This window comes from Vanessa atalanta, chromosome 19 (genome assembly GCF_905147765.1).
Source record: "Vanessa atalanta chromosome 19, ilVanAtal1.2, whole genome shotgun sequence".
NCBI classification, from domain to species: domain Eukaryota; kingdom Metazoa; phylum Arthropoda; class Insecta; order Lepidoptera; family Nymphalidae; genus Vanessa; species Vanessa atalanta.
In genome coordinates this window covers 5,519,501-5,540,802 of record NC_061889.1, presented here as the reverse complement: position 1 = coordinate 5,540,802, position 21,302 = coordinate 5,519,501, and the positions used below count along the sequence as shown (strand labels likewise).

The window sequence follows — 21,302 nt, the reverse complement described above, 5'->3', positions numbered from 1 at the left end:
TAAGTAAATATGGTACTTATCTTATGTATAGACTTGGGAAACAAAGCGATCTACGAAGGTTTATTAAGCATGTCACCACTTTCTTTCAAATTGCAATTGAAATAAATAAATAAGGGACAACATCACATACATTACTCTGATCCCATTGTAAGTAGCCAAAGCACTTGTGTTATGGAAAATCAGAAGTAACGACGGAAACACAAACACCCAGACCCAAGACAACATAGAACTAATGAACTTTTTCTACATCGACTCGGCCGGGAATCGAACCCGGAGGTCGTCAATTGCAATATAAGACTAAGGATTCACAGGATAGTAATACGCCTAAGATGTAGGCAATGGACAGCAGTAATATTTGTTGCATTCGAAATTCTAAATCAATAAATATTTAAAATCCGGATATAGAATCAAGGAACTTTACAGAGAAGTTCATTATACAAGGTAAGTGAGAATTAAGGAGCTAGGGATAGGGTAAAGTGGAGGTTGAATTTTGGTTGGAGGTTTTTTTTTATATCCATGACAACATATATTTTTTATACCCATATAGCATTTCAGAATGATCGGTTAAGTACTAAAGATATTTAAGCTCAGTTTTGCATTTATCATTCAAATATATAGGATACCGTAGCCACCAACCTTGGGAACTTATAAGTTATATCCTAACTGGTTCACTCACCCTTCAAATTGAAACACAGCAAATATTATAAGTTATACCTATAACACCATGCGTGGTACCTATCCAGAAGAGTTTCCAAAAAGCTCTTGCACCAAGTTGTTTTGAAGGTATTAAAGAAGATTATTATGTATTTAAAATAAAAAGTTAAAGTTTAATGCGATATGGATGTGGTTATCATATTAAATGTCTTTATTTAGCCAAGAATGTTAAATTACATAAAAATCCAACCAGGTAAAGATTTGCCAAGATCTTAAATATTTTTTATACTATAAAATAAAAATATTCTTTATATCGATTAATAAATATTGATTCTTGTGGTACTGCTTATTAGGAGTATCAGGAGAATCAAGCAGTTTATAAGCCTAACATCAGATGGGTCTTGGAGGTTTTTTGTTGATTATAAGGAATTGAGGACACTTATCTAACGAAGCATTAAATGGTTCTCGTTCGCAAAATATTGAAGGAAAATTTATCTGTTAGTTTATAGTTGTAGTACGTAAAATGTGTGTATAATTATTACACATTTAAAAAGGTCACCACACATTAGAAAGGGATGTATTCACTTTTCGTTACCCATAACCGTTCTAAGAAATATTAATAATGTCTTATATAATCAATACGCCAACAAATAAGCACAATCAACGAACTATTATAGCAAGCTAAGGCCTTATGCAAGTCTGGGTTAAGTCCCACCGCGGATATCGTGGATATTGTGTTAATTAAAAAGTGTTATTTATATTAAATGTATGCTAAAATTAAAATTCACGAATTTTATCGATATATTAATATTATCGTTCCCGAGTCAATATCAATTTCTTGAAGTAGTTAGTTATATATGTATACTTATAGTATACATCGTCATTCAATTTAATTATTTTTAAATTTCATCAATTTACTTAAATATTATTATAAAAAAATATCCAAATATACATAGATTACATTTAAAAAATATTAAATATTTTAATTTTTTATTTGTTTATATGCATACAAAAGTAGAATTATATTTTTAATCAAAAGAAAAAGTACAAAATGTCGATATGTAATATTAGTAGATATTTGTTAGGTCCCTAATTCCAAGATATTACACTTGTCTAGTACAAGTGTAACTACAGGAACTTTTTTTATAACATCATATTAAGATAAAAGTTAGATTCGACCCAGGCAGCGTTAGTGATATTAGACATACGGCTCTGTATCATCGCCATCGGCAATCATCTAGTTACTTAAACAGTTATTTTGTCGTAGCTATTATAATTTATTACAATAAATTGCTCATATGTTTTTATCTATTTTTCTGCTATTTGTATGTTTCACGCTAAACGACGATGATAACATAATTAAATCAGCAATTTCGATCATGGATAATGTTATTATGTAATTCGGTTTTTTATACTGGCAATCTCCAATTGACTTTGATAGTTTTGTGTAAAAAGTCATAAATGACATTTAGTGTGTAAAATCTAGAGCATTTGGAAAATGCGAAATTAGGAACAGAATTTCAAAATTGTCTTAATTTTTTATCACTATAAATGAAAGACTTCTAAGTTTTTTAAAGTTTAAATCTAAATGCCTATTGGATTAAGTACCTTTTGGTGACTCTATTTTATTTTTATATAATCATTATTGGATTATATCTGCATAAAAGATGGACTTTAGAATCGATAATGAAATTCTTAGGGATTTTTGAATTTAGTCCAATATTGTATTGATCAAACTGAGTGACATGGTTTTGTGATTCGCTTAGAGGTGGTGCCTTTGATTAAAAATCAATAAGCATGCTTTTTACACCAATTTATATTGCAATGACTTTTATTAAAACTTGGCGTATCCGTTCATTTCGAGCTCGACTTTTAGAATTTCTAAACGGTAACACGAGTGTTGCATTTTGTAAAGTGCCTGAAAATGCAGCAGGTACGTAATATACAACAAATTTATTTAGTAATACAAAATACGTATGATAGATACTTGACACTGTCATGAACAAAATTTTATTACATTAAGTTTGTTTATATATTTCCTATAATATGATTGATTGATTTGATTTAAATTCTACTGAATATTTCAGAAACGCCTACACTTAGTTCAAAACTATGTACAAATCCCAAAAACGCATATTTATGTGATCTACTAGACTACACCAATGCTTCAAGGATATGTAGCATGAAACCAACTCAGTGTATAGAAATCAATGACTGGGTTTCTTGTGCGGGGGGGTTGCCTTTAGGTTCGGAGGATGTCACACCGTCATCTGAATTAGATCTTGAATTACTATTTGAGTGTGAAATGGACCCACATGAAGATAGCTCATATCACGACATCATTCGTGTAAGATCATTTTATATACTTTTACTGGAATAAAATCTTCCTATCATGAAATGTCATTTTTATCCTTAATTTACATAATAAAAAAAAATTTTTTTCCTCCTTATGTAATCTATGCAATTGAATCTTATGCCAAGTCTCATAAAAAACTATAATATACTATTTTTGTTTTAGTTGGAAACTATGGGAAAGCCGATTGCTTGGAAAGCTGGTTCCCATTTGGCAATAGTTTTAAAAACTAACATGGAAAATCTCAGCATGGTTGGTTTTCATTTTGTTGGCGGAGAATTCATAATTGATCACAAATTACCAGTTGTTAGGATACAAAGTATGTATGACTATTTAATGTTTAGATTATTTTTATTACAAACTATATTTACACAAGAAGTTCATTGACTTAATCAAAATACAGAATTCCATAATATTACTTATAATGAAGGGACTTGTATATTTATACAGTGCAAGGGCAGTGGAAGCCTGTTTCTGTTGAGTAGAGTGGAGTGGATCCACTCCAACAGGTGTCGCATATGGCAGTGTGCCTACCTATTTTAAATGAAAAATAAATAAATTCAACTAAGAGCCAATTCAAAATTTGTCCATATGATGATTGATAATACTCTTCATTGATTTAGGCTGTGGCAGTTATTTCAACAAAGACTAAAAATATGTACAAACAAAGGTGATCACTCTATTGTGTTTACTTACATAATGCAATGGGATTACTAACCTGACTGGAAAACATGCATGCACAAGACCTGGCTTAGTGTGCTTTCCAGAGAACAGCAGTATAACACTGTCTACTCGTCCCAAACTAAGAAACAATACCTAATAACTTTTTTTAGCCTGACCCATAATTTAAATTTAGAACCTTATGATGAACCCTGTATAACTATCTAGATCAAAAAAACAGTTTTGATTAGTGCAATGTACATTTGTAGTATAAGCAATTGAAAAAATATAATTAGACATTAAATCCTACGTAAACTGAGCTCATGGCATGTTTACAAATGTATTGGAATTACTTTGACAACTCTAAAGTTGAATTACTTTCATGCCAGAAGCAGCATATACTTGTGTTTAAATTGTAAAACAATTAAAAATATTTTTTCATGTTATTATATACGTATGTATATGTATATCTAAAGAAAGATTTTTATTTAATCATATAACAGGAAATACCGAATATCAACATAGTTTCCTTTATTTGTTCATAGGTATTTTGCTCTGAATGTTTCCTTAATAGTTAACATGATGTCCAAGGACACTTAATATGTAGTGTTGGTATGATAGCTGTAGTTTTACTTGGTGCAAATGTATAGGGTGTGAACCGTCCATCATATATTAAACCACCAAGCAGCAATACTTTGTGTTGTTGTGTTCCTGTTTGAAGAGTATGTCAGCCACTGTAAACTACATACTTAAGGTTCATAACAACTTGGTTCCCTAGGTTAGTGGCATAATGAAGATGTAAGAAAATGTTAAAATGTCTTACGACGCCGAAGTCTATAGGCGGTGACCACTGACCATTAGGTGGCCCATTGGTCCGTCTGCCAGCTATTTCATAAATAAATTAATACGACATAACATTTCTTTATTTGAATGATCATCGTACATGGCTTTGCTCGCACATATATATTTTTTATTTTTTAATTGAAATAATAATACATACTTATACTACAACACTACTACAATTAATACAACAAATTAATTTCCGATTTATATGAGAAACATTTTCCAGCTGTTCAAATATCTGGCGAGCCAAACAAAGCTACTGATTTATCGATGAGAGGTCTCCGAAGTGAAATTCAACACAGTCTTAAACAATCCAGAGAAGAATTTCAGTGGCCTATCCACGCAGCTCTCTTACGTAAATTATCCAAAGTCGTCGACATCAAATCTGATAGAAGGAGTGTCGTGGAAATGAACGGAGGGAGTGACAAAGTCTATGATACAACAGTCGGAAGACGAAATGTTACTTTGACCGATGTTAGTACAATAACCACGAAATCTCTGTCAGACGAAGACATTAAAGAACCTGAGACTTCTAAAACGCTTCTTAAACCAGAAGTCAAAGTACCTGAAAAATCACCAGATACCATATCAGAGAAATTGGTAGATAAACCGCATAAATCACCTGAGAAAAAACTCGGTGCATCCCCTGAAAAGATTTTAGGGAAGTCACCAGAGAAGAAAAATTTAGCGCCTGAAGAAGTAGTTGTAGAAAATGTCACCGTTGAAATACAACACAACATAACACCAAAGAAGTCTAGTTTGAAATTAGATTTGAAGAAGGGAACTAGTCAGCTTTCATCGTCATTGCTCAACATATCGAGTCAAATCAAATCTATAACAACCCATAAACGAATAATAAGTACGACTGCACCGAAACGGCCTCAGAGTCAAATGGAGACGACAACTTATATACGTGAAGAGACTCCAAAGAGCTCACCGTCTCAAATGACGCCAAAGTCCACGAAAAGTTCCCGTCCATTAGTGAATACTAAATCTCCGAACGTTTTAATTTATTCGGATAGTATAGTGGCTAGAGATAATCTAGAAGCGTCTCTAAAGAAAGTTTTAGATTGCGATAGGTAAGTTTATTGCTCCGTTAATTATATTGTAATATTTATATTAGAGCGCAGGTCCACTCTCACTCCTATAGTCCTATAGCTCAGCAATTATACAAGACTGACAATATAGTCTAAGCGACCTCTCCACTTAGTACTTTGAAGATTATGCTTGAATCGTCAATTTCATTGCCTTTGTCTCTTATACCTTTGTCCAATATATTTCAATACTAAATTTTGATGTTAAATACGTTTTCCTTTAATGTTGTCTATGTTTTCTTTTCAACGATTACATTTTATTATATATAGTTCAAAAATTATCAGAAACTGTCCGTCCATCCGGCAGCTGCTTCCCTGGTCCCTAAAACCTGACAACATAGAACCTGCTAGGCATAAAAAAGTAGCACTGACAACCTAGCGCCTGCTATGAATAAAAAAGCCTTGGAGTTAAAGATTGCTTCATACCAAATTCCATCAATTTTGGTTCAGTGGTTTGGCCGTGAAAGAGTAACAGACAAACAGACAGACAGACATAGTTACTGGCGCATTTATAATATTGGTATAGACAAGTTTATCAGTCAGTCTGACGTCGCAGATACACGGTGTACAGCGTGTCGCGCGAGGCGCTGTGCGGCGGCGCGTGGCGCGGGCGCGCGGCGCTGGTGGCGGTGGCGGGCTGCGCCGGCCGCGCCGCGCCGCTGCTGCTGGCGCACCTGCTGGACGGCGGCCGCCTGCTCGCGCTGTGCTCCGACCTGCTGCACACCGTGCTGCCGCACTACAAGACCGCTGAGGTAGGCCGCTCCACACGTACGATTCCATCTTGAAATGTCTGTTTAAAGGATACTGATCGAGTTTCAAATTTGATTGTTACGGAACTTCCTTGTAGGTAGATTATACAGTATGTTAAAGTATGAGAATTTACGGTATTATAAGTTTTTTTACACTATATGTGCCTTCATTGGACGAGACGCGGATGCTGACAATTAAAATATAATTATTTATATATATTTTTAAAGAAAATGTGCTTTGGTTTGCATACTACTAGTTATCTTTGACAATACTTTCTCGAGAAATAAATTAATTTAAAAACTTTAATTGACCTCGTTCAACTACTAGACAAAGGGGATCTTACGAACTTTCCAAAACGCATTCCTTTTTACTGTGCAAGATTGACGATCTTGATCGAGGCTTGATCTGTGTTGCCCAGTTTCAGCTTACCGAAGCAGCTTCCAAGCGACACCGGTGAATTTAGAGCCAGTTGTGGGATTTCTAACCCTTTTTAAGGCAGGGATATTTTGGTATCCCGAGAGATATAGAAGATATGCAAAATGTCCAAAAAATGCTACAAACAAGTATTTAGTTATTACGTATTTACAAAGTCGTGTCTTCATATTATTTACGATTTAGACCATCTTCATTGCAGATCAGAGAAAATGAAGTGGTTCAGTTCTCATATGATAAGTGGAAGTCGGTCAAGATGAAGCATCATATATTCTGCTATCAAGCTTCGCCTGCTAAGAAACAATTTTCGACCGAAAGCGATAGACAGTAAGAATTTTTGCATTTATATTAAAACTTGTCTGAATATTTTATGTGTTTGACTTATCGATGGTAGCTTTAAAAGTGTTTTTTTTTTTCGATTTTTTCTTTAAGATGATTGCACAGTAGAAAATACTGAATTGGTATCACTGAAATATTTTAAATTTAAGTTAAGGAATACACTGTTGTTATCATCTTATTGAATATATGTATTGAAAGCTCAGCTCATAGGATTGTTTCTATGAACTGAGGTCTTAAGCTAATTCAATGTTTAACTCTAACTTAAATGTGCTAAAATAATTACCTAATGCTTTATTTATGAGCAAGATTAAGATAGGTGAGAATATGATGTAGCGGATTTCATAAATCTTCTCCAATAGACTTGACCAATAGACTTGATACAAGTTGTGTTCGAAGATGGAACTAGCCATCCTTTGTAATGGCTTTAAATTTATCCAAACATCAAAATCAGGAGTCGAACTCATGACCCTAACTAAAAACCTAGTTACGCGTTTAAACTTTTTAATAAAAAAAAAATTATTAATAAATAACATAGTCGTAATTGTGAAATATGTGTTTTATTTTAAGCGTTTTAAATGGTTTTCCAGAGCGAGTCAGGACGCTAATATGTGTTGGTACGCAATACGCTTTTATTATACGTATATAGATATTCACAGCTTCGTATGTAAATACCGCTACCGTACGTGTTCACTCGTACTTGCTATTGATGTGTAGTGACGTGATGTTGTGGCTCTTTTGTTTTATGTATGTTTATACGATATTTTAAATAATTAGTATTAAAAGGAATGAAAAACACGACTGCCTTGAATTAATTCATTTATAGCCAGTGTTACTCGATATAATTAAGGTTTCTAACGATACCCACACTTCCAAATTTGTTCAGGCATTTCAAAGTTATGGTGGTATAAACTCACACACATACATACATGAACCTTGAAAACATTACAATCTTTTTTGGGCAGTCGTGTAAAAATGTTATTGGTTTCTTGAACTGCTAATTGCTTGTTATGTTATCGTTATAAAAAAAATCGTATTATGCATTTTTATTGATCTTTCCAAATCTCCGTCGATATTTCTGTTACCATTGACAATTGACTTTTCAGTTGAAGATTCAAAAGAAACAAAAACTAGTAGTAGTTTGGTTTTGTAATGTTACGAATAAGTACCCAATGAAGCATGTGTAGAGACATATTAGAATATTGTATTCGATTTTATAACAAAAATGTTTTTTTAATAAGAAAAATGATACAACAAGGACTCGATAACAGTGTCTTGCAATTGAATCCTTAAATTTGGATTCTTGTTTATATGACGAAATGCTAATGCAGGCCATCAAAGTATACGGGCCACCCGGGCCACGAACTCGACATCCAAGTGTTAGCGTCAGAGGAAACATGGCGTACTCCGTCCTTGCTCCAGGCTACGGATCTGACTAATAGTGGCGTCGCGATATTCTCACAGGTAACTTCGGTTATTTTGTAATATTTATCTATATGACGGCGACTGCGATAGAAAAGCGGCACGACCGTCATCGGTAGGGGCTTGTGGTACAGGGTTCATGGCGTAGGTCTCAGGCAATTAACCACAACGATAAAGTTTGACAATTCTTGTATTTTATGTAGGTAATCAGAAATCACTAATTATAAAGTAGGTATATTATAATTATCAGAGTTGCGTGAACCAACGGTCCCGTTTGGAAGGCTCGAATAAAATTTAGCTTCCGACTCAAAATAATTCAAAATGTGTCAGTTGTCCCTTCAAAGGATTCCGATCACGTGACTCATTACGTCACGGCGTTCACACCTCACAGATAAAATAAACTGAATTACTAATTATTCGTAATCGACATATATATTTAAGATATTACACTGTTGGACATAATTATCTAAAGCTCCGCGTTCCAAGTCACCCTCTTCAAGTTTTCGATCCACATAGCATGAAGGCTCCGCGCCGTCTGCTGATCCGTGGGTTCCACGCTATAACTGATCTACTTTACAGTCATCGATCTTATATAATACTTGACCACGACATTCCAATTTACTACTTTTGCAAGCTTTATTGGTAGCTCTGGTTCATACTATAATTATTGATACTTACTATAATTTTTGATTATTTTTTAATACAATTTTTATTAGTTTGTAATTTTGCAGGAAGGTTAATCCAGTCATATCTAGACACATCGTTCATTATAGATATTTTATGAAAAAATTAAAAAAACCCGACAAAGTGCAAGTCGAACTTGAAGGGCTCCGTACCATTATCTATAAAAACGGCAAAAAAGCATGTCTCTTGTATGGGAGCCCCTTAAAATATTAATCTTATTCTGTTGTTGTTATAGCAGTAATAAAATACATCATATGTGCAAATATCAACTAACTATCACGCTTTTTGAGATACAGTTTGGTGACGGACGGACGGAGCGAAAGCGGAGTCTTAATATTAGAGTCCCGTTTTGCTGTTTTTAAGGCACAGAACCCTAAAAATTGATTGATTTATAGAACGTTTATTACTGTTTTAGATTCACCTAGAAGCAGATCCAAGCGACTACTTGGGTGAAGAGGGTGTTAAGAGCAACGAAGCTAGATTAGAAATCCTGCATAAGATCCTAGGAGACATTCTAGGCCTTCACGTCAAAGATACCCGCGACCTGACCCAAGTGGAATATACAAAAGGCTATTTCCTAGGAAACCACGTGGTAAGAGCGATTTTATAATAATAAATGATATCATTCTCATCGCCATCTTTGTTTTGTCATGGTAGCAATTGCTGTTGTTTGGCATTTATAATTTAGTATCACATAAACATGATGATTAATGATATAAATTCGAAACATTTTGTGTCACAGTTCTTGTGTGTTAGATTATAAATGACAAATTTAAATAAGTAAAGAATCGTTAGTTGTTATGTGCATACGTTAGAAGTGTAATATAAAAGTCTTACATTAATATAATATGATTTACGAGCTTTTAGAAACGCCGTCATTTGGTATGTTTTTTCATTATATTATTATTATGTATGAAAATCCAAATATATTTCAGAAATTTTGGTGATCACGAATTCGTATCATACATACATTGTAACGCGTTTACATTCAGCACAATTTCAACAAAATTTAAAATAAATACAATATAAACGCGAAAGCATAGACAATACGTACCTACCTGGGGATTTGTCTATGAAAAAAAAAATGAATAAAAACAAATTAAAACGCTATGAGCTGAATGTAAACGAGCTATTGGATTACACTAGTAGCGATAGTTACTTAAAATATTTTTTAACTTTAGAGTCCTTAATTTTAAATAATTTTTGAAATTCGAGTCTTTAAACAAGGAACATACATGATGTGTTAGCAACTTCAACGGCAATCATTGTATCAGGAAAGTAACAGTGGGTTTTTTTTTAGCCATTTCGAAATTTGAGCATTAGTTTTCGTAACTATATCTTTTCGAATTCGATCAATTTTATGTTGACATAAAAAAATAAGAAGTAAAGTAACAGCCGGTATACGTCTTACAGTTGTTCTAAGATCTCCTCTCCTTTTGGGAAGGTTTGCAGAATTTCATTGGTATTAGACACATGCAGATTTCCTTACGATGTTTTCATTTACCGCCGCACACGAGATGAATTTTTATAAACACAAAGTAATTATGTACATTGAAATTCAGTGGATCTTGATCACTAGTTAAGATTCCCGTGTTCTAATCACTCGGCCCGTTCGGCTAATATTGACTTAAGATTATCGTACAGTTGCTAACACTCAGTCACACATATAAAATTGCAAACCAAAAATAAGCCACCTCTAATACTTAACCATGCACCATCACTTGTCGGAAATCACCCTCACTGAAAAAATAATATAAAAGGAATTTTTCACGTAAATACGTCGTTCATATTCACCGCATAACAGTCATATAACCATAATTCAAAAATGGAAGTATCATTATCATAGACAATAGATCATAGACCATGCACAGATAGCGAAGTGGGTACATAACGGTGGTGTTTGTTAGGGCGGATGGGCGGCGCGGTCGGGCGGGCCGGGCCACGTGACGGTGTGATGCCCGGTGAGCGACAGCTCGCTACTTGTATCGCTTGCTTTAAGGAGATTTTATGAATATTATGTTATTTATAAATAGAAAAAGGAACTAAGTGAACGTACCAACTCGCCCAATGAGGTTTCACTCCAAAAACTTTAACTAGTACGTGTTACCTGATATCATAAAACTGTTTAATTGTGACGTTGAGTTCTTTGCTCGACGACTCAGTGTTTTGATTAAATAATAAATTAATTGAAAAACTATAATGATTAATTACTTAACTTTAGTAGTTTAAGGGCGTTAATAATGAGATTTGAAAAAAAAATAAGCCAAACGAAACTTGATTAGCTTAAAATATTATATATTTTTTTGTTTTAAATATTCCTAAAATCTCAGTTTGCGTGTGCATATGCTTTGTTGAAAATCAAAGCTTAGAGCACCTAGCATGTTATCTAAGTCAAAACTATTTACAGCACTGATTTATATATTTGTTTTTTTTTTTCTTCACATGTGAAAACCGAAGTAAGTTTGCAACTAAATAAAATATTAACAAAAATTAAATTATTGCTATTTATTATATTATAACGAAAACCGCTATTAAAAAAGATTTCATTTTAGTAAAGCTTTGCGTGTTGCTTTAAAAAAATTGCTAGAAAAAGGCGAAAATTAAAAAAAATATCTTTTATAATGTCATTTTACTATTTAATAGTCTGTGGCATGTATGTCTTAAACCGAGGTCTTTTAAATTCTAAATCTATTGTTTAAAAATGAAAAAAAAAACTTTTATATCAAAAACTTTGAGTCAAATTTCTGAAGAACTTTATTTCAGATATTGCTTTTCTGTTATTATAAATATGCTTAAATATATTTTATCTTATTTAATAAATTATACATTGGCTAATTACGTCTTGTTAAACATTTTTCAAATAAAAATGCGTTTGTGTCAATTTCTTCAAATTTCAACACTAGAAAAGTAATCGTAATTTTGTTTGGAATACTAATTTGATAAAATACGTATTTTTTAGCAAAAAATGTCGCTAGTGGAGAGTTGGTGTCCGGTGGTAGATGGCAAGCGTATTCAGAAACTCGACGATTTGACGATACAGTGGTGCATGAGAGACGAAACGCCCATACAACCCCCCTCCGAAACCTTCCTCCCCGTTCACCTGTACGAATGTCCCGAAAATTTCTCAACCGTTGAATACTTTGACGTAAGTTTTTATGGTTGTTATTAATTACTTAAATATTTCTTTGAACGTTATTTTTTTTAGTAAGGAACGATAGAATTTATCATTTTGATTAATAAATAAATATATATTTTTTAATGAAATAGGTAGAAGACTGGCAATCGGGCTACCTGATGGTAAGTGGTCACCACCGCCCATAGACATTGACGCCGTAAGAATTTTAATAATATCTTCATCTCCAATGCGCCACCAACCCTGGCCTGTCACTACGTCCCCTGTGCCTGTGGTTACTCTGGTCCACCCGAAAATAATACCGGAACGTGGTGTTAACGGTGGCGGCGCGTCTCAGAACCTGACGTCGCGGCACGTGGGGCGCGCCATGCTGTACGCGGACGTGGTGTCGTCGACGGCGGCGTGGGCGCGCGCGGCGCGGGCGCACGGCGCGGGCGCGCTCGCCCGCCGCCAGACGCGCGCGCGCGGCCGCGCCGGCAACCGCTGGATCACGCCGCCCGGACAGGCCGCCGTCTCGCTGCAGGTGACCGCGTCCTCCCGTTCCTTCGATCCTCTGCTGATCTAGGGCGACGTCTAGAATGAATGATTTAATTTGTTGCATACTTATATACAATACGTTCCAAGTTTAATATATATTTTTTATTTGTCGCATACCTATACATTTTAACACTGTAGTATAACAATTTAAAAAATTGTGTCTACGGTACTAATAAAATTAACATTTCGTCTCGCCGAATGTTCTTCTACATAGGCCTAAAACAGCAGATGTGACCGTAGATATGTAATGAATGAGAGTAGATAAAAATAATCGTCCGTCGGTGGTCGTCAGGTGTACCGGCAGGTGTCGGACACGCTGCCGCTCACGCAGCACGGCGCGGCGCTGGCGGCCGTGCGCGCGCTGCGCACGCTCGCCGGATACGAGCGGCTGGACATCAGGTCTCACACACACACACACACACACACCTAGTGCATGTGAAACAGAAACAGACGCTGATTACTCATCTCCCTACATTCATATTACCTATCATGTAACTTTCACTTGTAAACTACACTGAATCAAATTTGAGTACAACATCAATGGAGCTTCCATACACAGAATGATACCATGAAAGACCTAGTTAACGTACAAAAACTTTAGAACATTTAAAAGATAAGAAAAGCGTGTATTCTTTGTTCTAGAATCTAGAGTGAAGAAAGGAACTAAGTGCATACATACATGCTTCAACAAACCATCTTAAATGGAAAAATAGATTGTCCTAGCTTATTCTCAGCCTTCTCAATACGTACTACAGTGGTTCCCGGTAATCCGATAAACGGTTTGCAGGTCAATGTCGAACTGTCGAAATTGTCGGATTTTAGAGTACCCTTACCGCCTAAGTGTAAGACCCCCAATAGTACGGATTTTTTTACAAAAGAGAGTACTCTTTTCAGACAAATTAAATATCCAATGATAAGATTCTATATGTTATACTCTTATGTATAAATAAGTGATATATACACATATAGTCAAATTCAAACTAGGCAATCAGAATCAAAACAAAAAACGCGTCGAGCACAATAGTGGCAGAGGTAACCAGCTCAATCATGCATTTATTAGCGAAGATTGTCAAAAAAATATTCAATAATAATAGACTTGTCAGCTTACAGGGAGTCCACTGTATATCTTTGCGGGCGCGTCGCACTCGCCTCACGCACGTTCCCAAATTTAACACACGCTTTATAAATAATTTACTGCATCGTATTAAGATTTGACCATTTTCGTTTTTTAGAATTAAATGGCCCAACGATATATACTACGGACGTGATGTAAAGATCGGTGGTACCATCACAACAGCAAATTGTATCGGTGACGATGTTATTATTGAGATAGGTATGTATATTTAAATACATTTAATATAAATTCACGAGCTAGTAAGGCTTTGTGCAAGTACCAGTAGGTACCAGTAGGTACCACCCGCTCAACAGTAATTCTAGCGCCAAACAGCAATATTTATTATCGTTGTTGTTCCGGTTTAAACCTGTTTAAGTATAGCCACAAGGGACATAACATCTTAGTTCCCAAGGTTGGTGACGCATTGGCGATGAAAGGTCTGGGTAATATTTTTGCACCAATGTCTATGGGCGGTGGCGACTACTTACACTAGACCCTTGCCTACCTATATCATAAAAAAATTTCAACGTTGATCGTATCTGATATTATATCTATATGTTAATTAGTGAAGAGAAAACTTTGCACCCCTTTTTAAGCATATTATGTTTAAGTTTATATGAAGATTGGAGTAGCAATGCAGAAAGCTAAAGATTATCTAGTCACGCGGTAGCGTGTCAAGCCAAGTTCAAGTAAAATATATATAATATTCGTAATAAATATATTATATTATTTAAAATAAAAGAGTCAAAGCTTATGTTCGTACTATCAACACATGTCAGAGGTAAACACGTATACGTATTCTATAACAATTTCTTGGATTATTTTATTGTAAGTACAATAACGCTATGTAGCTCTTTGGCGTTCTCGTCGCGTATCAAAATGCGCATAAAATCTTGCGACCAGCAGCGTCGGTGTGTAATGGCTAATAATTACAAGAATTCCAGATATTGTTGCCAGCTTAGTTTTTATTAGTTCTATTGAATAATTTTGTACCCGAAAATGAGATGTAATCCAATACCAGTTCGAAACAATGAATGAACTCTTTTATGACTGCTTCGATTATTTGAGATCGAAATCAATGAGCGACCAGTAGTAGTATTAGGTCATTTGGAAAATTCAAAAAGCATAAGTACATAAAATGGCATTTATTATAATTTCAGGATCAGATTTCAGGTTAGATCATATTTTTAATAATCAGTGAAACTAAATCAAATCTTTATTTTCAGGCACCGGTGTAAACATATCGAACAGTGTTCCAACAACTTGCGTGAACGATATTATATCGGAGTACAACAAGACAAACGGGACAACACTAGCGCCGATATCGATAGAGAAATTCCTTGCTCGATACTGCTCACAACTAGAGACGATATTGGAAATATTGGACCAAGAAAATGGCACCGAAGCTTTCTTTGAACTGTACTATCAGTATTGGTTACACGAGTAAGTATAATTTAATATTCGTGTAATAATAATAAATATCATAAACTTGTGTGTGTATATGACAGTGAAGTTAAATTTGTGTGTTACAATCGTTTTTTAAATGTTACGTATACGTCGCACAAAAATTGCGCCTGATAACATATCTAAATGTAGACGTAATGACGTAATAAAACACTTAGATCTAAATTCAAGATTAACTTAAGCCTTTTTTAATCCGCGCAAGCAGTATTGAGCCTTTATGTGCTGTATTTGTGGTCATAATTAATCTCTTGTTTAGTAATAAACAGAAATGGAGGAAGGAAATAGCGAATGAATATATGGAATTCTTAATTAAAATATAGTTTAAAATATTTAATATACGCGATTAAATCCGTTAAAAACTAGTTTTATTTCAATATAGTTTATTTTAATTTGGCGTAACAAATAAAAACATGTATCATATTATTGTTAATTATTACTTATATTTATTTAGATATAATTATTTTTTATTTAACAGTGGGGAAGAAATAAAAGTGAAGAGCTCCGACGGAAGCAGTCCAGTCCAGGGTACTATAAGCGGCTTGGATTCCGCTGGGTGGTTGTTAGTAAAAACCTCCACCGGGGAGATCAGAGTGGCACCGGATGGCAACACTTTCGACATAATGAGTGGACTAATTGCACCAAAGTTTTAAATTAAATTATACATAATAAATGGATTTGTTATGGGTTTCATAAGTAGTAAAGTCTACGTTTAAGAAAAAATTAAGCATAAAATAAACTTATTTGGGTAACAATTCGGGATTATGAGATCAATAAATATAATACTCTTATATCAAATAGGAGATAAGATTTTTCTGTTGGCAATACCACGGATATCATAAGCGGGTAAATTAAAAAAAAACAAAACGGTTTTGTATTCTTTACAAAGCCGTTTTTGTATCTATAGAATATCTTATAGAAAGATGTAAGTTGTGTTTGAATTCCATTATCTGTCAGTTGGTTGTTGGAAATATTTGGAAAACATTAGAATACATTTATGCCAAAATGTAGCAATAATTATCGAAATAATATCGTTTATTTTAAATGCCGACTATCAATCTGTAAACACTATCGTCTATTACCCTATATGTCAGAATAGTACATTTACACATTAGAACCTCCAAACGAACCAAACGAAAGATTCATAATAATCGAGTGTATTTTCTGAATTAATTAAATTTTTTGAAGTCGACTAAGAAAGATCTTGGTTTCAATTATAATTCCAGTTTCCACTACCTAAAGCTATAATTATACACACTCACATACTAAGAACTCAGACTATTAAGACGTTACTTAGAAGCCAAGAAAAAGTATGCGGCATAAATAATATAATTATGCTCATTTTGGCATAAATTGATCCAATTGTTATATAGGTCATAACGTACGGATGAAGCGCACGATACGATTCTAAAATTATACAAAAAAAAAATACAATTACATGTGTTAAACAATTAGTAGACTTTAAATAAAACATTAAAATGTATTTAAATTATTGTTCAAATTAAAACGAATATTATATCGTAATGCAAAATTTGCAACTAAAAAAAAGAATGTTCTCGTAACGATATTATAAATTTAACCAATACCAAACTAAAATGTGTCGTATCTAGTCGGTTTAAGGTAGATAGTTGTGTAGCAAGCGATTTTAGGCGTCATATCATGTAGTATCGGACAGCCGTATCACTGCCAGCGCTCCTATATCGGATTTCGGTAAGTATTGTACGCTAATGTAGTTGATAAAATATGGGAATATATTGCTTTGAATCAATTATGACAAAGTTTAAACAAACCACGTTTTCAATCCGTTTTTTTTTTTTTTGCTTTTTGAGTAAGATGCTAAATTTATTTAGTTATAATTTAGGGTTTGTTTATTGTTTGTACAAATTGATTCAAACAATCTATTTATTTTCCTCTTTTCGAACATGAACTGAATTATATTAAAACTTAAAAGAATGCGGCCTGTCTTAGATAAGATATAAGTTAGTTTTTAATAATCACATATAAATCACAATACACATTGATGTATGTTGCAATACCTTTGCCGCATCAAAAAGGAAAGGTACAAAAAAGGTATGTATAGAGGGACCAGCTGTAAGCCGGTGATATCGACTCAGCTTACTGAGTTGGCTCCTTTTGTCAAAATTATACCTAAAAATGAATTTGTCATTATTTGTTTAGTTTAGTAATTATATTGTTTTTTTTTATTATATTTGCTTTTATCATTCATAGTTTATCAGATATCTTAAAAGATTTTCAAAATACGGAATAACAATGAGTCATATTCGAAAAGAGGAATAAGATTTGATTTCATAATTGTCAATTATAAGATCTCGTATAAGTGAGAATCTCGTTAGTAATCGCATATGTATTCTAAGTGTAAGTAGTACAATTACCCTATTCCCGCGAAGATTAAATGTTAATGCTTGTTAAAGTTTAAATAGACAATGTTGCCACTAGTATAAGCGTCTACCTCAGTTATGCTGCTTCCATATTGTACCCAGTTGACGTTGAAAAATAGACAAATATTCCTCAGCAAAACATCTATTGCATGTTGTCATTTTTTTAATATTCCTACAAAATGAATATTTCTAAAGTTAATAGTTTATCCAAGTTGCAAGTGATTGAATGAGCATTTGTTATTTGTTATTTTGGTGAATTTGAATTTCATCTAAACGGAACTGATATACTTTAAGTCAACGAGTTTCTTTATCCGCAAGATTGTTATAAAATCTGATCATTACTGTAATAACCAAAGAATAATGTTAAAAATACATTACCCGATTGGTGCCTGTATATTTATTTGAAGAAATTTAATATAATATTTCCTACTGGAGAAAAAATTGTGTCTATATAAATAAAATTAATGAGAATTTATAAATACATTTTCTCTAATGAAGATAGTTAAATTGGGTTTCCTTAGTGTTTACCTGTAATAATATTTTAATAATTTTACTATAGAAATAAAACGTAATGCCAGGTTTATATTTTTTATTATTATAGATTGCTTAGTTCGGTATAGAAATTGTGATAGTATTTTTGGTGATAATAATTTTATATGTAGTAATTTAATAGTAAATGTTTTAAAATTATTTCCTAATAATATAGATAAACATTATTTGAAAATATATCTTTAAAATATTTAAACGCTTTGAAAATATAAAAAAGAAAATGTAAAAAAAACGCCTTTATAGAATTCAGTATAAAAATTTACACAAGACGTTGACAGTTAGTATTTTTTATTTTTACTTGTAACACTTAAGTCTGAAATAAGGTTATTGAATGTTGTTACTGACTATAGATTTCTCTAATAAAATTTACCAGATTTGGTAGTTTACAAAACAGTTGTTATGTATATTTGAAATATAATTTATATTTATGTTAATCAAATGATGTCATGACGTATTTGTGCAAACATAAACACAACATTTTTTAATTTAATTGTATTTTTATTGAACGTAATTTGTGTTGATTTATGACAGTTCAACCACATTTTTAACAATCCGTAAATACGTAAATTTTTCTGATTAAATATCTGAAATTTCACAATTAATTGCACTGTTGTAATGTTGTAAATATATAATGTACCTAAAAAATACGAATAATAATATTATATAATTGTTGTTTATTTTAACTATTTCGAAAAATTGTGTTAGGGTAAAATGTGCCTAAAATGTAATTAGTACCACATTATGTGGTTGTGAATTCATTGGTAATTTCGTATTTTAAAACATAATTCTTAGTGTCTCGGTGTGGTTGAATCTATTTAATCTTTTAAAAGATTGTTGATCTTATTGAAAGTTTGAAAATGCGAATGACATTCTCTATTTTTAAGAGCCGTTACTTTATCAACAACCAAGTCGCCTTTATTACTAATATTTCTACGTTTGACACGAGCGCACGTTTATTAAATAAATTTTCAGAATATTCACGTGTTAAAATGTGGCACTTCATGTCGTCGTTGCTGTTATTTTAGTCTATGTAGTCTATGTTGTAACATGGAAAAAAAATACACAGAAATGTTAAAATTTAGATTTTTTGTGTCAAATTGAGAAATAAGATTTTATTATTTAAGTTTTTTTTATATCGTCGACTTCAAAAGAAGAATTACGAATATAAAATAAAAATATTAAATTATTTTATACGTTCAATGCAGTAGAATATAATTAAAATAAAGCCATTAGACCAACTCTTTCGAGCATTTTTAGTTTTTTTTTACTAGAAGGCAAACAAAACTTATATTTACTGCTGCGGCAGTGAATTCTGCTGCCCAAAAACATTGGTCAAGAGAGATTTGCCTCTTTTTATATTGCCATAAAGTTGACAAACTTATAAGCATACTTGAGTCTAGTCGATCCCAATGACAAGAGTAAAGATAATAAAGAACTTTGACTTTGAATGACACGACGTAATTGGTCGACATCCAAATAATCCGAATATATTGAATTGTTGAAACAATGAGTTTTTATTAGGTATATGCTGTATCATAAATAAATATTTTATACTCAAGAACTATTCATCGTAAATAATATAGCAAAGCTATTACCAAATCGTATTGAATATTTATTGCTTGGTTTGTTTACTTTGAATCTTATAAGTCGCTCGTGCCTACTTGTGCTCAAATTATAGTACGGTATTTGCGGCTATACTGTGAAAGTGGTATCCACAGACCTATCTTGGGCATCTATGATGGCGACATGTCGACGTAACGACTCTTAATATTAAGAATCATACTGTTCTATACTTTTAGTTGTATTCAACTGTTGTTCTCTACAGTGTTTTAAACTTTACTAATAAACTTTCGCTGTTGTCATGTGTTCTTTGTTGATATTGATGGAGTCTAAAACGTTGTATTTCTTGTTAAAATCCACTTTATAAACGCATGTTCTATAATAAATTTATTTCTGGTCAAGAAATGACTTTTTTTTCTAACTTTAATAATGTTGAAGGAAATGAACCAATATTTTAGGACATTATAATTTGCCTTAAATAAAATATCTAACAGAAAATGAACAAATACTTCAGCTTGGAAATTGAATGAACTATATTTTTTTTAGATCACATTTAAATTACATGTTTGTAAAAGAGAGTTATCCGCTCTATTTAATTATACATGGAGTTCCGAGACTCCCTTCGGCATGATTTATCTTTAGTCTTATACAACCACAAGAGGACAAAATCCAAATAAAAGACATTTGACATCGAATTGATGCTATATCATTGGTCGAGAGTTAGAATAATCTATGATATTCTTTATGGTTTTGCGAAAAATAATGCGTTTTAAACGAAACTAATCGGAACTTTGGAAGTAAAAATAAATTGGATATAAGTCCTTTAGTGGAATAGTGTTGTTTTATAAATAAAGACATATTAGTCGAGAACTATTAGTAGTGCACAATATATCTGAGCTTTGAGCAAATCGCGTGGCATACCTAAATTTTAGATATTTTTTTTGAAAAAGTATTATTTTAATGAATAATAATATTAAATACTATTTCAATATCTGCTGCATAACCCCATAACAGCATTCCGTATGTTATAAGACTATAAAAATTACTAAAATAAACTAGTCTAGCAGGTAACTATGTCTGTGAGTTTTCGAATTATTTTGATATCATAAATGACACTACTTAGTTTCCCTGCTAGGGCATACAAATGGGTGCCCCACTGAAGTTTGGAGAGACCGTCTACTCAACAAACTAAAGTCATTCATTATTCAAAATAACCACAGAAGAATTTGACCTGACATTTAGCAGGGAAAATAAACTACATTTAGTCTTTTTTGCATTTAGGACTAAATTAATTATGTTATACCAACCAAGAACCTGGGAC

The 21,302-nt window shown here is 32.9% G+C and overlaps 1 protein-coding gene across 2 annotated transcripts; it reads left to right on the top strand.

Moving 5' to 3' along the window:
- The first annotated feature begins 2,229 nt into the window (after positions 1–2,229).
- Positions 2,230–18,481, top strand: LOC125071242 (biotin--protein ligase). Of its 2 annotated transcripts, XM_047681361.1 has the most exons (15): positions 2,230–2,587; positions 2,742–3,001; positions 3,173–3,326; positions 4,737–5,589; positions 6,161–6,356; positions 6,989–7,113; positions 7,713–7,739; positions 8,454–8,586; positions 9,644–9,820; positions 12,188–12,373; positions 12,699–12,884; positions 13,191–13,297; positions 14,131–14,231; positions 15,239–15,455; positions 15,952–18,481. In XM_047681361.1, the coding sequence occupies exons 1-15, from the start codon at positions 2,452–2,454 to the stop codon at positions 16,124–16,126; spliced, it is 3,033 nt and encodes a 1,010-aa protein (XP_047537317.1). In that variant the 5' UTR covers positions 2,230–2,451; the 3' UTR covers positions 16,127–18,481. The 2 variants fall into 2 exon arrangements, with proteins under 2 accessions (XP_047537317.1, XP_047537320.1); XM_047681364.1 differs by lacking the exon at positions 7,713–7,739.
- The last annotated feature ends 2,821 nt before the right edge of the window (positions 18,482–21,302 follow it).

Bases quoted from the DNA above. Each gene is read 5' to 3' on its own strand.
- LOC125071242 (XM_047681361.1), top strand. From the start codon at position 2,452: ATGCTTTTTACACCAATTTATATTGCAATGACTTTTATTAAAACTTGG. The intron at 3,327-4,736 runs GTATGTATGACT...AACATTTTCCAG, and splicing joins ACCAGTTGTTAGGATACAAA to CTGTTCAAATATCTGGCGAG. The intron at 12,885-13,190 runs GTGACCGCGTCC...GGTGGTCGTCAG, and splicing joins AGGCCGCCGTCTCGCTGCAG to GTGTACCGGCAGGTGTCGGA.